At 47.9% G+C, this 17,075-nt stretch overlaps 1 protein-coding gene across 6 annotated transcripts in view; it reads left to right on the top strand.

Moving 5' to 3' along the window:
* The window catches only part of AK4 (adenylate kinase 4), a 50,220-nt gene that overhangs the window by 15,445 nt on the left and 17,700 nt on the right, over positions 1-17,075 (top strand). For 5 of the 6 annotated variants that reach the window (XM_075936168.2, XM_075936167.2, XM_089780455.1 and 2 more), the window contains one exon: positions 7,935-8,054. In XM_075936168.2, the coding sequence (XP_075792283.1) occupies positions 7,935-8,054 (120 nt within the window). Of the gene's footprint in view, positions 1-5,338; positions 5,432-7,934; positions 8,055-17,075 lie in introns of all 6 variants that reach the window. The other variant, XM_075936169.2, reaches the window with a different exon arrangement.

Here is a 17,075-nt window from a genome sequence, read left to right on the forward strand (position 1 = left end):
ACCAGCGGCTGACTACAGGAATCCCGAGGCAGAGTTGCTCTGCCCTGGGATTCCTGGAATCAGCCGCTGATCAGTTTCAGCAGCAGCTGGCTGGGGTGCTGCGGGGTTGGTCCCCGCAGCACCGAGGTGCGGCGCTGCGGGGACCTACCCGGCAGCGCCCCAGCTGCTCTGTCCCAGGCGTCCAGATTCAGCCGCTGTTGAAACTGATCAGTGGCTGATTCCAGGAAGCCGGGGCAGAGCAACTCTGCCTCGGGCTTCCTGTAGTCAGCCGCTCGTCAGTTTCAGCAGCGGCTGAATCTGGACGCCAGTTCCGACTTGCATACAGATTCAACTTAAGAACAAACCTACAGTCCCTATCTTGTACATAACCCGGGGACTGCCTGTATCTGAGCCTTTCACTATCATTTTTGAAAAGTCATGGAAGTTGGGAGAGATTCCAGAAGACTGGAAAAGGGCAAATATGCTCATTTATAAAAAGGAAAATAAGAACAACATAGGAAACTACAGACCAGTCAGCTTAGCTTCTGTGCCAGGGAAGATAATGGCGGAAATAATTAAGAAATTCATCTGCAAACATCTGAAAGATAAGAAGGTGATAGGTAACAGCCAGCATGGACTGTCTGGAGAACCGTTCTCAGAGAGTGGTTATTAATGGTTCACAGTCATGCTGGAAGGGCATTACACATGGGGTTTTGCAGGGGGTCTGTTTTGGGATCAGTTTTGATCAATATCTTCATCAACGATTTAGATATTGGCATAGAGAGTACACTTATTAAGTTTGCAGACACCACCAAGCTAGTAGGGGTTGCAAGTGCTTTGGGTCATAATTCAAAATGATTTGGATAGGGCCATAATTCAGAATGATCTGGACAAACTTGAGATATGATCTGAGTTAAATAGAATGAAGTTTAATAAGGACAAATGCAAAGTACTCCACTTAGGAAAGAACAATCTGTTTCACACGTACAAAATGGGAAGAGACTATCTAGGAAGGAGTACTGCAGAAAGGAATCTAGGGGTCATAGTGGACCACAAACTAAATATGAGCCAAGAGTGTGATACTGTTGCAAAAAAAGTTAACATGATTCTGGGATGTATTAACGGGAGTGTTGTGAGCAAGACACGAGAAGTCATTCTTCTACTCTACTCTGCACTGATTAAGCCTCATTTGGAGTATTGTGTCCAGTAGTGGGTATCTCATTTCAAGAAAGATATTGAGAAATGTGAGAAGATCCGGAGAAGAGGAACAGAAACAATTTAAAAACCAGCTCCCCTTGGGGACCAGCTGCTTGTCACACCATGCTGCTGCCTCTGATACAGAGGCAGCAGTCCTTATCTGCAGGGGTTGGGGGGTGGGTCTGAGCTCCCGGATCCAGTACGAAGCAGAATTGAGCTGGACTGCCTGCCCACCCAGCTTCTAATACACTTTAAATGCAGAGCTGCAGCAGGGGTAGGTCCTGGACCTGGCACAAGCTGGGATTGAGTCAGGATGCTGGCCAGCCGGCTAAAAAATTTACTTCGGGTGGCGGGGGGGAGGGAATGCATGTAGTCTATAGCATTAACCAATAGGCATTTGCTTATCTGTTAATCGACTGTATTATTACATCCTTAGATTAATAGTCTAGAAAACATCACCTATGGGAGAAGACTGAAAGAACTGGGCTTGTTTAGTTTAGAAAAGAGAAGTCTGAGTGGGGACATGATAGCAGCTTTTAAGTACAGGCAGTCCCCGGGTTACGTAGATAGGGACTGTAGGTTTGTTCTTAAGTTGAATCTGTATGTAAGTCGGAACTGGCGTCCAGATTCAGCCGCTGCTGAAACTGATCAGTTTCAACAGTGGCTGAATCTGGACGCCAGTTCTGACTTACATACAGATTCAACTTAAGAACCCCAGGCATCCCCAAGTCAGCTGCTGCTGAAACTGATCAGCGGCTGATTCCAGGAAGCCCGGGGCAGGGGCTTCCTGTAGTCAGCCACTGGTCATTTTCAGCAGCTGCTGACTAGGGGACACCTGGGGCAGAGCAGCTGGGGTGCTGCTGGGTTGGTCCAGTGGCACCCAGAGCGGCGCTACGGGACCAACCGGCAGCGCCCCAGCTGCTGTACCACAGGCGTCCGGAGCAAAGCCGCGGAGCACGGGGGCAGCGGGACAGCCCAGACGCGCCGTGGCTATCCTGCTGCCCTCGGGCTCCGCGGCTTTGCTCTGCTCTGCTCCCCGTCCCCCAGGTCTGCAGACCAGGGGGAGGGGGAGCAGAGTAGAGCAGAGCGGCTGAACGCGCGGCCAGCTGACAGCCCAGACGCGTCTGGGCTGTCAGCTGGCCGCGTGCTCCGCTCTGCTCCCCCTGCAGATCAGGGGGAGGGGGAGCAGAGCGGAGCACAGCAGAGAGGCGGAACGCGCGGCCAGCTGACAGCCCAGACGCGTCTGGGCTGTCAGCTGGCCACGTGCTCCGCTCTGCTCCCCCTCCCCCTGGTCTGCAGACCAGGGGGAGGGGGAGCAGAGCAGAGCAGAGCGGAGCGGCAGAACGCGCGGCCAGCTGACAGCCCAGACGCGTCTGGGCTGTCAGCTGGCTGCGCGTTCCGCCGCTCTGCTCTGCTCCGCTCTGCTCCCCCTCCCCCTGATCTGCAGAGGGGGGGGGAGCAGAGCGGAGCGCGCGGCCAGCTGACAGCCCAGACGCGTCTGGGCTGTTAGCTGGCCGCGCGTTCCGCTGCCGCTTTGCTTCCTCTCCCTGGTCTGCTCGAGACCAGGGAGAGGAAGTGCCCCGTTCGTAACTGCGGATCCGAAGTCGGATCCGCGTAACTCGGGGACTGCCTGTATCTAAAATGGTGTTACAAGGAGAAGGGAGGAAAAATTGTTCTCCTTGGCCTCTGATGATAGAACAAGAAGTAATGGGTTTAAATTGCAGCGAGGGAGGTTTAGGTTGGACACTAGGAAAAACTTCCTAACTCTCAGGGTGGTTAAACACTGGAATAAATTGCCTAGGGAGATTGTGGGATCTCCATCACTGGAGATATTTAAGAGCAAGTTGGATAGACGGCTATCATGGATCATCTAGATGGTGCTTGGTCCTGCTGTGAGGGCAGGAGACTGGACTTGATGACCTCTCCCTTCCAGTTCTAGTATTCTATGATTGATATTAAAAAAGTAGTGAGATGAAGTTTTCTACCTTCTTCTGCAAACCAGGCAGGATTCCTTTTGGAAAACGAAATCTGCATTTCTGTATACTTGGTAAGAAGGAGTTGATTTATGAGGGCATTTCAAGAACTTGAGTTTTGTCAATTAGCTATTGGGTAACTACATTGTTCTCCTGACTCCTTAATAAGCTTTTGGAACACTGTTTTGGTTTTGGAATAGTACTAAACCACTAGATCAGTATTTGCCGTACCCATGTAGTCCATAGTGAAGTGACAATCTCTTAGTGTATATGCTAGGGTCATCTCTTTGTTCTGTTTGCACAGCATCTACCACGTGGGGTCCTGTTCCCTTGATGCTCTGTTAATACAAATAACAACTTGCGTTTTGAGAGATTTAGAGCTAGGGGAGGGTGATTTGAAGTTGGAAACTTTAACTTTCTCAGTGGGAGTATAAAGCTGACATTTAAGTCAATATATTCTATCCAAGGGCTGCATTTACACACATGGCTTCAATAGCCATAACTCTGTAAGCTGTAATAAACCTAGAATCTCTCTGTTTAAGCTGGAAAGGGAGAGAAAGTTCTTGGCTCCTTTCAGGAATCTGTCGTGGAAGGTGGAGTTCATTATAGATGCATGTGAGATGTGGTTTTGTAATTCATTGAGGGTGGGGGGAGAAAAGAGAGGTTCAGGCACTGGACTAGGACTCTGAATGCCTGACTTTAGTTCCTAGTTCTGCTACAGAGTCTTTGTGTGACCTGGCTAAGTCACTTAATTACTGTGCTTCAGTTTTCTGCATCCATAAAATGGGGCAGTAAAGTTCCTTTTTTCAGTCATTGTCTGCATAGGTTATAAACCAGTGGTGGGCAAGAGGTGACTAATGGGCCGGATGCACCCCACAGCCACCTCACCAGCACCCCCTCACTGCAGAGCACCTGCAGCTGCTCCAAACAGCAGGCTATAGTTGCTATGAAGTCTGGGCAGGGAGGAGAAAGCTTTGTATGCTGTCCCTGCCCCCTAGCAAAATCCCTCCTCTCCCATTGGCCAGCTTCCAGCCAATAGGAGCTAAGAAATTTTGCTGATGGCAGGGGCAGTGAATGAAGCCTCCTTACTCCCTCTCCCCCCCTCCCCCATTCTGGAGCAGAGTCATATGGAGCATCCCTCCTAGCACACAGGCAGGGAGGCTCAGGTTCCTGCAGAACTGCTGGCTGGGAGCTGCCTATATAAGAATCCCCCAGCCAGAGCCTGCCTCTGGCACCCTACCTCCTGTTTTCCTCCCCACCACAGCTACATGCCCCAGGACACTATCCAGGTCCTCTGTATCCCCTCTCCCCACATCCTCCAGGTCACAACACCCTCCCAGACCCTTCACTCCCTTCTGCAGCCTTCCCCCAGGCCAGAATCCTCTCCTGAATCCACAACCACTCCTGGACCCTGCACTCCAAGCCTCTGCCCCAGATTACAATCCTCTCCTTCACCCAAACTCCTTTTTATACCCCACCCACTATCCCAGACCCTGCACCCCCTCCACAGAAATGCAGCCTTGACACCTTACCAAAATCTTGGAGTGGCTCTCTTCTTCCCCCCCTCCCATTGAAAAGTATTGCCCACTTCTGTTATACACCCTTTGGGGATTAGACTCTTATCATATATTTGTATAGCTCCTAGTACAGTGGTGCCCTAATCTCAGGTGCTGCTGTAATACAAATGATACAAATATTACAAAGATGGAGGAGTCTCCTAAATAACTCATAGGAGATCTTAGCCCTTTAGGATTTGTTCTGTGAAAAACATTAATTCATCCAAACCTTTGTGAGGTGAAGATTCAGTTACTGCAACAGGTTTGCCTGGGTTAACATTGAAGATAAATGCTTTTTCATGACCTAAGAGGTAGAGAATGCTACTTGGCAAATTAATCCCCTGCACACGACTAAACTTCATTCCTGAAAAATGTGCTGCTTTTTAGAGTGAGGATCAAGAAAAATCAGTTAACGCAATTCAGAGGAGGCTGGGAAGGTGACTTGGAGAGAAGGTTATATGTATCTTTTACATATCTGGCACCCGGTACAACTTGGGTTTTACCTTTGGTTTTCAGAGGAAGTATTATGAATGTCAGGGGTAAGTCCTATCTGGCAGGGATTACTTATCAGTGCCCAGACAGGAAGTGTAATCCATTAGTGGCAAGGAACTCAACCTACGCATCCCTTCACAGGTGGTGGTGATAGAATTTTAACCAGGGACCTCCAACACATCACTACTCTCTGAATCATCTACAATATGTTGCGGCATCTTCTGTGTGCTCCAGGTACAATTCAGCTTTGAGTGAAGGATGTGCTGGGACTTCTGACTTAGACCCAGTCCCGCAACCGCTTCTGTGGAGACATATTGCCACTGAAGTCAGTGGGGATCTGTACAGGGCCTAGTCTGTATAGAAAACTTCCCCTTGTGCCTAAGTAAATAAAGATAGTTAGGAACTAGGGTTATCAGATGATTTCAGAAAAATACACTTGATCTCAGAGTGGGGTGGTGGTGGCTGGGAGGAGGTTGAGGGGAATGGGGCTGGCCGGGGGAGATTGGCAGGGGAACTGGCCGGCGGGAAGCAGGGCTGGCCAGGAGGGGGTCAGGGAGAGCAGGGCTGGCCCGGGGGGGTAGGGAGGGAGAGAGGGGCTGGCCCGTGCGCACGCAGATCTTGGGGTGCTGCCTGTCCCGTTCACGGTCCCGGCGGGGATTTCATCCTGCCCTGCCCCCACCCTCCTCCTCTCAGCTATGTAGTTGCATACTGTCTGGCTGGCAGACACACTCACGCAGCATGAGCATGTCTACCAGACAGGCAGTACGCAACTATACTGATACTCATGATAATAATAAAATGTATTTAATTAGAAAATACCAAACATTTATATGTCCGGTATTTTCTCAATTTGTTTCCCGGACAGAAAGCTCAAATACCGGACTGTCCGGTTCAAAACCAGACAACTGGTAACCCTAGGAATGGCAAGTGCTTTGAATCTGAGAGTGTTTTTGCCAAACAACAAGTTATGGCCATGTGAACAGGTTTAAAAAAAAAAGTATATGCAGAAGGCTGTGATTAAAAGTTTATGCCGAAGGGGTGCCTGCGGTTGCATAAGATGAATGTTGATCCTTCTGATGTGTTTAGAGACCTCTGGAGCAGCAGAAAAGTGAACGATAGTGCAGGAGTGGTGGCTGTGTGTATTCATTACAACTGGAGTCTGCTCCAGTACAGAAATGGATTGCCTTCAATTTTAAAAGTCACTCCTGGTCATCTCTCTGTACCTACACAGGCTCACCCTGTTACCACAGCAACTAGCAATAGCTGATTTACCATGCTGTTTTAAATGTCTGCATTCAGAGAGAAGTACCCTATGAATCTCAGCCCAGTGACTCATCTTTGCAGTCCACTAAATGTGCTTTTTGCCTTAGTGTTCCCCAATGTTTCTTTTTAAGATTACATTTTCACGTCAGAATTGGACATCTATTTAATCTTCTCATGTTCCTTGGCAACAATAATCTCAGTTCTAGGATGTTTTTAGGATCCCATTTTATTTTGTTTTATTAATAGAAAGATCCCATTAGCAATCCTTGTTCAACCTGTGGCTTCAACGGTTTCCGAGATTTCTGAAGGGTATGAAAGTAAGTTTGCAAAAGTATTTAAAATGTATTAATTCCTGGGTGATGGATAAGAAATACACATTTCAAGTTCATGGTCTATAAAAACTTGGCTAGAAGTCAAGGTTTTGTATTCAGTAACACAATGCTTTGTATAAAAAGCTCAGGGTTCAGAGTTCATGGTTTCAGAGCCAGGATTTTGATGAACTGTATTTAACTTTGTTAGTATTTTGTGTGGAGATTGTGAGAATTTCTACCTCTGAAGTCCTATGTAAGGGATGGTATACATTTTTTTTACAGCACTTTAACCCTTAATTTTGTGAGGGTGCAAGATAATAGGATTAGGCAAAATCTGACAGGTTTAATCCTACTAAAATTACCAGCACTGTTCAGAATATCTGTGCAGTGTTCCAGTACTCTGATTATTTTTCACACTCATGGGAGCTGCCTCCATAGTACACTGTTGGAAATCCATTCTCTGAGGGATTGCAATTGTTATGTGTACATTTGTGCATATAGGAAAGCAAATTAAATTCATAGTCTACTTGTATAAACACCTAGCATAGCCGTGATTTGTTTAGCTTCTAAGACCATCACAATATCACCATTTAATAGTCACTTTGAAATGCCCCTACTTGTGTTAATAATAACTTTATATTAGTAAAACAAGAGGTTTTTAAAATATTATTTTCAGCATTTCACTGAGCCTTTCTGACTGAACTGAATCATTTAACTTACTAGTGATTTTTGTTTTCTGTTTATTACTTTGTTAATTTGTAGACTTCAGATGTCATAGGATGGATACTCTTCCTTCAGAAAAAACCCTCTCTCTGTCAGGGAGAGGCCAAATTATACAATAAGATATAGATATAGATTTATTTAAGTTTTTGGGGTCAACATAGGCAGAGTGTCCCTCTTAAAATTCTGCGTGTACATCCAACATTGCAAAAATTAGCACAAATCCATTCCTGTATTCTACAGCTTCCTTTATTCCCTATATTAAAACTTCACAGCTGGCAAACTGGGTTTTCCCCACAGCTCTGTTAGGGACCCTGGATACCAATAACAGGGAAGCATCCCCAACAAAGCTAATGAGCAAAAAGAAGGCTAGAGGGAGGAGTTTCTAGATTTGTGTTATCAAGAAGAAATTTTAATTGAAACATGTTTTGTGTCTTTAATAGAATTTGGTGTCTTGGCAAAGCAGTATCTAGAGCGAGGCCTTTTGGTACCGGATAATGTCATCACCGGTGTCGTCATGATGGAGCTGGAGAAAAAGCAGTCTCAGCATTGGATACTTGATGGTAGGTAAACTCATGTGCATGATTTTGGCATCATGGGTGCATCTGTCTGCTCTGGTAGCTCTTTGTGGATTGAAAGTACCGGTCTTCTTGAGGCCTATTTCTTTTAATAAGATATTACTTTCCCAGGAACACAGGAAAACAAATAAAACCAAGTGTAGCCATTGAGTATTTTTAGCAGCTAGGCAGGGGCGGAGGAGAAAGCAAAAACACTTCTGAGAGTTTTTAAAGACAGAGCTGTTCAGGGCTGGCCTCCTCTTAAAGACTGATTCCTCTGGAAATTAAACCTGATTCTACTTGCAATAGATCACAGGTACTAAAGATTTTGTTAATTTAAGCAAGAGGCCAAAAGCACCACTCAAAGGGTACTGTCACTCTAATGAAAGAGGTTTACAGCTCCCATTGTGGTACTCATACAGCACAGTACAGTGCATCGTAGTGCAAACTGCTACAGCGCATGTCTGCAGGCACTGTTTGCCTTATAGCTGTCTCCTCCCTTGTGAATTCTTCACATCCTTAACAGTAAGGTCTCTGTAGTCCAGTATCTGCAATTTGGAAGAAGGGAGGGGGGAACAGAAGATGTACAAGCCTTTATTTAGCTTGTTCTCCCTCCCTTCTGCTCCTCTGAGGAACAGTGCACGTGTGTCTGGTCAGTCTCCCCTGCAAAGGTATGTCAGAATCTATGACTTTTATTGTCTATTGTGTCAAACAGGTCTCTCACACCACCGCCGCCATTCCAAACCATGAAATTAAGCAACTGGTACGTGGGAGTGACTGGGCACATGCCAAGATAAATCACTTGTAGTTTCTTCTTCATAGACATGTGAAGTATTAACCATGCATCATGTATTCTAATCAGAAGCCTTAAAAATACAGTTGGCTTTTTTAAAAAAAAAAACTTCTTGGTTGTGAAGGTGAATTTTTGGTCCTGAAAATAATTGGTTCTCCAATTTCGCATCCTGAATCAATTGTGGGAGCGAGCAAGTAGCGGAATATCTAAATATAGAATCTTAGAAGAATCATAGGGCTAGAAGAGACTTTGAGAGGTAATCTAGTCCAGTCCCCTGCGCTTGTGTCAGGACTAAGCACCATTGACCATTCCTGACTGGTGTTTGTCTAAACTGCTCTTAAAAATCTCCAGTGATGAAGATTCCACAACCTCCCTAGGCAATTTATTCAAGAGTTTAACCACCTGACAGGAAGTTTTTCCTAATGTCCAACCTAAACCTTCTTTGATGCAATTTAAGCCCACCGCTTTTTGTCCTATCCACAAAGGTTAAGGAGAACAATGTTTCTCAATCTTCCTTCTAACAACCTTTTATGTATTTGAAAGCTGTTATCATGTCCCCCCTCAGTCTTCTCCTTTACAAACTAAAGCCCAATTCTTTCAGCCTTTCCCATAGGTCATATTTTCTAGACCTTTAATATTTTTTCTTGTCTTCTCTGGACTTTTTCCAACATGTCAACATCTTTCCTGAAATATAGGGCCCAGAATTGGACACAATATTCCAGTCGATGCCTAATCAGTTCAGAGTAGAGCAGAAGAATTACTCCTCATGTCTTGCTTATAACACTCCTGTGAATACATCCCAGAATGATGGATGGATATTTGTTTGTTTTTTGCAACAGTATCACACTCTTCATTCATATTTATCTTGTGGTCCACTATGACTCCCAGATTTTTCCTCAGCTCTCTTTCATAGGCAGTCATTTCCCATTTTGTATTTGTGCAACTGATTGTTTCTTTCTAAGTGGAGTACTTTGCATGTGCTTATTGAATTTCGTTCTATTTACTTCATATCATTTCTCCAATTCGTCTAGATTATTTTGAATTATAATCCTATCTTCCAAAGCACTTGTAACCCCCTACCAGATTAATATTGTCCACAGACTTTATAAGGTACTTTCTATACCATTATTTAAATCACCGATGAAAACATTGATCAGAATTGGACCCAGAATGGATACCTGTGGGACCCGACTCGTTACGCCCTTACAGCATGACTGTGAACCATTGATTACTACTAAACCCAGATAGAGGTCTTTTGTAAATATCAGGTCTAAAATATGAATTGTTTTGTCTGAGTAAGTGTAGTTTTAAAATCTGGAGTGCCCCACTGTTGCCTGCATTTATACTTGATTTGATTTAGAAGTGGAGCAGTAGTCTTGAGATTACATGGAGGGGGTAAAACAAACACTTCTTGCAAAAGTTCAATTTCTTTCAACGAAATTTAAAAGAAACATTTCAGAGCATCTCTAATTATCTTAAATGTAAAAAGTGACTAATGGAGAGATATTCGGACACCATGTAATGACACAATATAAACTACTATTGGTTCATTTACATTATAATTAGATGTTTGTTTATAAATGCATACACTGGAGATTAGAGGCCACACTAGAGCTGAACTCTCTGGGACATGGATGGGGAACCATTTTTTTTTCTCTCTCAAACCCATTGACCCACAAGATATAAACAGTGGCGGGTCATTCACTTGTGGGAGTGTTTGCAGCTCTTGCCCCACAGTCCATATCAGACTGAATGAAAATAAGCTAGGGGCTGGATCTGGCCTGCATCCATAGGTTCTGCACTCCTATTATAGGGAATGCTTAAACATATGTGACCTTTTCCAGTCAGCATAATCATTCAGACCCTATAGTTCCTTAATCTGGTAATTCCAGAATTTGCCCATCATTAAACTACATCTCAGATTAGGGTTGCCAGATGGTTTCAACAAAAATACTGGACACACTTGACATTACATCACAATCTACATTACATCTGATTGAGAAAATACCGGAGATTTATATTTTCTCAATTTGTTTCACGAACAGAAAGCTCAAATACTAGACTGTCAGGTTCAAAACCGGATACCTGGCAACCGTATTTCAGATTGAGGTCTCATTAATACAAGGGCATTGTATGTCAGAATAAATATAGCCACTGATTTGCATAAATTGATCATTACTGTACTGAAATGTTGCCGCTCATGGGAAGCAAATAAATCATTGCCAGAACTGATGCTCTCCTGTCTCTCCAAATAAAGCAGCCAGTGGTAGTCCGTGTTGCCATGAGGTGACTGGAATGGTTTATGGTACTTGTGTAAATGACCACGTTGTTTCCTTTATGAAGGACATGAACGCTCTGAAACGCAGACTCTTGTTTCTCTTGCAGTGACTTTGATTGACACTTAGAGAATTTATGGACCCAGTCAAGGCTGTCTTACACTGTAACTACTAAAAATGAATATTCTGAGTCTCTCTAAGCTGCCTTCTGTGTCTTTCCTCCACTGCCACCTTGTCTCTGCTGCTTCCCTTGTGCTCTTTCTTGGTTTGCATTAGCTGCACCACAGAAAGAATGGCTTTAATCTCAAGTTCTTGTCCATTAGCTCCAGGCACTGAAATCCCATCACTCTATTTTGATGTGTTGCTGGTGCAAAAAAGAAACTGGAGGACAAATACTACTAGGGTGATCCAATTGTTAAGAACACCCGGATGGTTAGGTCAACCAGTGCTCCTGCAAATGATGGTGCTAAATTGTCCAATGTCAGTTCCAGGCAACACCCTATGTTCCTATTCTCTCCTCCCTTTTCAGTGCTTTCTGCCATTGTTGCTTTTTCACTTCATTAAAACATTCACGTGTGTCACCTGCTTGCACAAGTCAGAGAAGAGAGCATTGAAAGAGTCTGCTGTTCCCCTGGAGGGAGTAAATGTATTGCCAAGTGCACAGGTCTCCCTGGGGTTTTAGTTACCAATACAGGTAACTTTCTAGGGAAGTAGTGTCCAAGAGCCATTGTTACAAGTATTCTACTCACAAGACTCCTCCTGAATGATCGAAGTTCAGTTGGTAAACTTTACAAATACTGCATGTGACAGGGCATTAGCCCTGCACTGGCCCTTTAAGGGCAAACCCCAGCCTGAAGCAGGGCTGGGGAGTTTAGCCCCTAAAGGACCAGTGCAGGGCTAACGCCCTGTGTCACTGCAGTACTCTGGGCAGCATATAGCTAGCATGTGGAATTCCTCGTCGCAAAAATTGAAGAGCTTAAATACATAAATGAATGGATATAATTGAGGCAACTTAACTTATGACCTCACAAAGACCTTCAAGCAGTGGTTGAGATCCTCATTTCCCTGCCTTTCCTTTCTGTCCTTGGCACAAGTTCATCCTGGGAGTGGATTCTCCTGGCTCTATAAAATAAGATATACTGTACTCAAGGTAATCAGTCATACTGGCGTTCTAGAATCGTCGCAGCTCCTGCCTTTAAATAAGAGTGTGAAGACAAGGATGTGCACACTGTATGTATGTGTGTATATACATTTATTTTTTTTGGAATACATATCTGGGTTTCTGACTTTCACTACTTTGTGATAATGCAAGATTTGGCTTCCCCTGTCCATGCTATTGTGTGTGAGAAACCAAATAGCTGACTGGACAATTAGGCTCAAAAGGTCACCCTGAAGGAAACCACAAAACCAGGCTTTCTTTTGGCCTGTCTTTATTGGTTCCACTGTTACTATACAGCCCTTAAGGCAGGGATGGGCAAAATATTGCCCGCAGGCTGATCTGGCCCACCATGGTCCAACAGGCTCCCCAGACAGGCAACGCATACCTCTCATAGCGGCCTGCTGCTGGGGCCAGTGTGTGTCTCACTACACCAGAGGTGGGCAAGAGGCTGCCAGCAGGCTGGATTCAGCCTGCCAAGCCATGGGTCCAGCCTGTGGCTGCCTTGCTGAAATCCTTAGGCAGAGGACAGGTCATGCTGTAAACAGCCAGCTGCTCTCTGCTCTGGAGGGGGAGGAGGGAGTCTTTCCACACTGCCCCTGCTCACACCATCCCTAGCAAAATCCTCAAAGTAACGTTAGTTCACACCACGGGGTTTGATTCGAACGGACATGTCCCGGAGTGCACTTCCTGGTTCGAATCAGCTGGCGAGCAGAATAGCGCGCTGGCGAGATCATGCTAATGAAGCACGGGATATTTAAATCCCCGCTTCCTAGCAATTTTGGTCGGCTACATTTGCATCCCTAGCTCGAACTAGGGAGCAAATGTAGACATACACTGAGATCCCATGGCCAATTTCTGGCCAGTAGAAGTTGAGAAAATTTGCTGGGGGTGGGAGAGCAGGGGCAGTGTGGGAAGCCTCGGTCCCTGCCTTCTATGCCCAGAGTAGAGCCACATGGAGGAGCCTCAGATTACAGCAGACAGTCTGCCTCAGGTTCCTGCAGGGCTGCCTAGGTAAGCGCCTCCTGGCAAGAGCCTGCCTCTGGCACCCCACCCCCTCTTTTCTCCCAACTACCTGCCCCAGGCCTCCTCCCAAATCCTCTGTATCCTCTTTTCTCCCCTTCTCCCAGGTTACAACTCCCTCCTAGACCCTGCATCTCCTCTCTTACATCCCTCCCCCAGGCCAGAATCCTCTCTTGCATCCCTGACTCCCTGCCTGACCCTGCACCCCATTCCCTTGCCCAAGGTCACCACCCAAACCCTCTGCAACCCCTTCATCCAGGTTACAGCTCCCTCCCAAAACATTCACCCCTTCCCCAGGTCAGAATCTTCTCCTGCACCCTTACCCCCTCCTGGACTGTGCACCTCAAGCCCCTACCCAGATCACAGCCCCCTCCTTCACCCAAACTCCCTCTCAGACCCCACGCTGCCTCCTCCACCCCAGTCCCCTACCCCGAACTCACTCTGTCCCACACCTCCTCCATAGAAGTGCAGCCCTTGACTACTTGCCACAATCTTGGAGTGGCCCCCCATTAAAAATATTGCCCGCCCCTGCTGTACGCTGCACCCCTTGGAGGTGGGGGGAGACAGGTGTATTTGCATGCTGTCCCCACCCCCGCCACAATTCTCCCAGCTCCCATTAGTTGGAAACCAGCCAATTGGAGCCGCAGGGGCAGTGTTTGCAGGTGTGTACAGCGTGCACCTTTCCCCCCAAGGGGCATGCCACGTGGAGACACACATGCTGGCCCTAGCACTGGGCTGCTTAGAGTGGCATATGGGGCCGTGGCAGGCAGGGAGTCTTCCTGAAAGGTATTGCTGTCTGGGAGCTGCCTATAGTAAGAGCCTCCCAGGCAGACCCTGCACCTGCCACTTCACCCCCTTCCTGGTCTAGGTCACAATCCCTTCCTGCATCCAGACTCCCTTCCTGCCCCCTCTCCTCCACTCCTGGCCCAAGTCAGAACCCACTCCTGAACCCAAACTCCCTCCCACAACGCACACTGCATCCTGCACCACAAATCCCTGCCCAGAGCTCCCTCCTGTATCCATACTCCATCCTTGATCCCACACGTCTCCATTAATATTATAGAAAAGTGGAGACCCTGACCACTTACCAAATTAGGGCGTGGCCTCCCCTTGGAAATTATTGCCCATCCTTGCCTTAAGGTCTGAATGACCTCAGTGCTGGGATTTAACATGTCTAGTCCCTGTCTCTCTCTGCACTCACAGAAAGAGAGGAGCAAGCAGCGAGAAATGGCAGGTGCTGGAGCAGGTGCCGGGAGCTGTTCTCCAAAGAAAGTGAACTGTAGTAAAGGGGCACTGTCTTGCTTTTGTGAAGTCAATAAAAAAATGATTGGTGCTAATGTTGCTCTGTAACTGGGGAATACAAGCGCCGGCATGACATGAAGTTGAGCAGATTTGTTGTGGATCTGAGGTGCCCAGGGAGATAGATGTTTATAATGGGTTTTTACTGGAGCATATCATTGCAGATTGGTGGTGAGAGCAGCAGGCTTTGGCAGTCCCCCTGGCTGGGAGGCAGAGCGCGACAGAGAATTCCCTCTGCACTGGAACAGGGAGGGACATGGTATTCCTCTGGGTTGTCAGCAGAGACTCAAGAGGAGGAGCAGCTGACTTGGGATGGGCAAAATATGGCTTATGGGCCAGATGTGGTTCGCCAAACATTTTCTTCCCATCCACCATGATGTTCTGGGCCAGGGCTAGAGGAAAATGTCTCATGGCCCCGTGGGGTGGTCAGGCAGTCTACCTGCTTGCTCTGGTCCCAGCCACACCACTCCTGGATGTACCATGGCCAGAGGCTGCTGGGGCAGGCATATCTTGCACACACCTCTTTGAGCAAGAGGGAGCTGCAGGTCTCCATGCACTACTCCCACCCTCAGCACCATCCTCACACTTCCCATTGGCCGGAAACCAGCCAATGGGAGCTGCAGTGGGAGTGTTTGTGGGTGTGGGCAGCACATGGAGATCAGTTATCCCCCTTCTCCAAGGGGCGCACAGAGATATGCTTGCCTGTAAGAGCTTGCAGCTTTAAGCAGCATGAGGGGCCACCATGGCAAATAGACACCTATGGTAAATGCCTCCCCACCAGAGCCTGCACCTGGCACCCCCTCCCACATTCTTGCCCCAAGTCACAACCCTCTCTTGGATCCAAACTCCGTCCCAGATCCTGCACCCCAGTCCCTGCCCGGAGCTTCCTCCTGCACCCAAGCTCCATCCCAGACCCTCTCTTCCCCGCATCCCTGCGTCAGGTCAGAATCTCCTCCTGCACTCAATATCCCTTCAATGTCCTGCACCCCCTCTTACAGCCCAGTCTCTGCCCGTAGCTCCCTCCTGCACCCAAGCTCTGTCCCTGACCCCACAGCCCTTGTATTAACATAACAGAAAAGTGCAGCCTATAACCACTTGCCAAAATTCTTGGAGAGTCCCTGCTGCAAAAATTATTGCCCACCCTTCAGCTGACGTCCTGCATGCATGAGAAGGAATCTAGACGTGCTGCATCCAGATTCTTGGGTCAGTGGGTTTCTGTAATGGTTGGGAGCAAAGGGGGTGCTATGCTTAAATCTCCCGGTGCTTGGTGACTACTGGAACACAGCGCATTGGGAGGTACTTAGGCTGTTGGCCTGCCGTGAGGCAGTGAGTGTCTCTGGAAAAGGCTTGGAAAAAATGAGAGGCTGCCTCTGTATGAATAGGTGTGTGAAAGCTGGCCTGAAATGACTGGGTTTATTGATGCCTTACACACCGCTTGCCCTAGCACAGTGTTCCTCACTGTAAGGCCCGTGAGCCAGTGCAGTTCCTTGTTGATTGCAATTTCCAGTGGTGTAATGGGCTCCTAGCCTGTCCTAACCCTAAGCTACTCCGGGAAGCAGGCAGCAGGGCCGGCCTTAAGCCGATTCGCCAGATTCCCCCAAATGGGGCCCCGTGCCTAAAGGGAATCCATGCCCTGAACCCAGAAGTGTGCCTGGCACCCTGGGTGGTGAATTAATATTCAGAGCCGGCATCCATGCTCCAGCAATATTTGAAGCTGGGTCTCTCCCCTGGCTCTGCCTGGAGTGGGCCCCGGCCCCTTGCTGCCGGTCCCCCCACTCATTCTCCCACCCCGCCCCCAGAGCGTTCCCCTCGGCCCCGTCCTGTCCCAACCATGCACGGCTCTCAGTGCGGCTCCCCCTTGCCGGTGTGACGTTCCCAGGTGGGCAGAGAGGGTGCCCGGGCATGACGTGACATGATGGCCTGGGACTTTAAAACTCCTCGGCACCGCATAGCCTAGCTTTGGGTTCGGAGTCCGGGGCCCGAGCGCAGATTCTGGCCCGGCAAAGTGAAAGGCAGAAGGTGGGGGAGGGGTGGGAGAGGAAGGGGCTTGTGCGGAGGGGGTGGGAGAGGAAGAGGCTTGTGCGGAGGGGGGAGAGGGTGGGAGAGGAAGGGTCTTGTGTGGAGGGAGTGGGAGAAGAAGGGGCTTGTGCGGAGGGAGGGGGAAGAAAGAGGAAGGCACCAAGAGACAGGGTGGAGGAGAGACAAATGCCAGGGGGCCAAGTGCAGACAATGAGGAAAAGGGCAGGAGGGGAGGTGTCAGTGGGAGGGGGGACAGGGTAATGCTGGGAGAGGAGAGGAGAGGGGAAGGGCATTGGGGGCTAGAGGAGGGAGGGGGGATGCTGGGAGAAGGCTTGAAAGAAGGGGTGGGCATGAGGAAGGCCAGGATGGAGGAAGTCATGTGTGAGGGCACAGAGGGGCAGGAGGGGAATGGGGCAGAGAGTGGTGAGGGGATGGGCATCAGGCAAAAAGGGGGCAGGGTC

This window comes from Pelodiscus sinensis, chromosome 9 (genome assembly GCF_052426305.1).
Source record: "Pelodiscus sinensis isolate ZL-2025 chromosome 9, ASM5242630v1, whole genome shotgun sequence".
Taxonomy (NCBI): Eukaryota; Metazoa; Chordata; order Testudines; family Trionychidae; genus Pelodiscus; species Pelodiscus sinensis.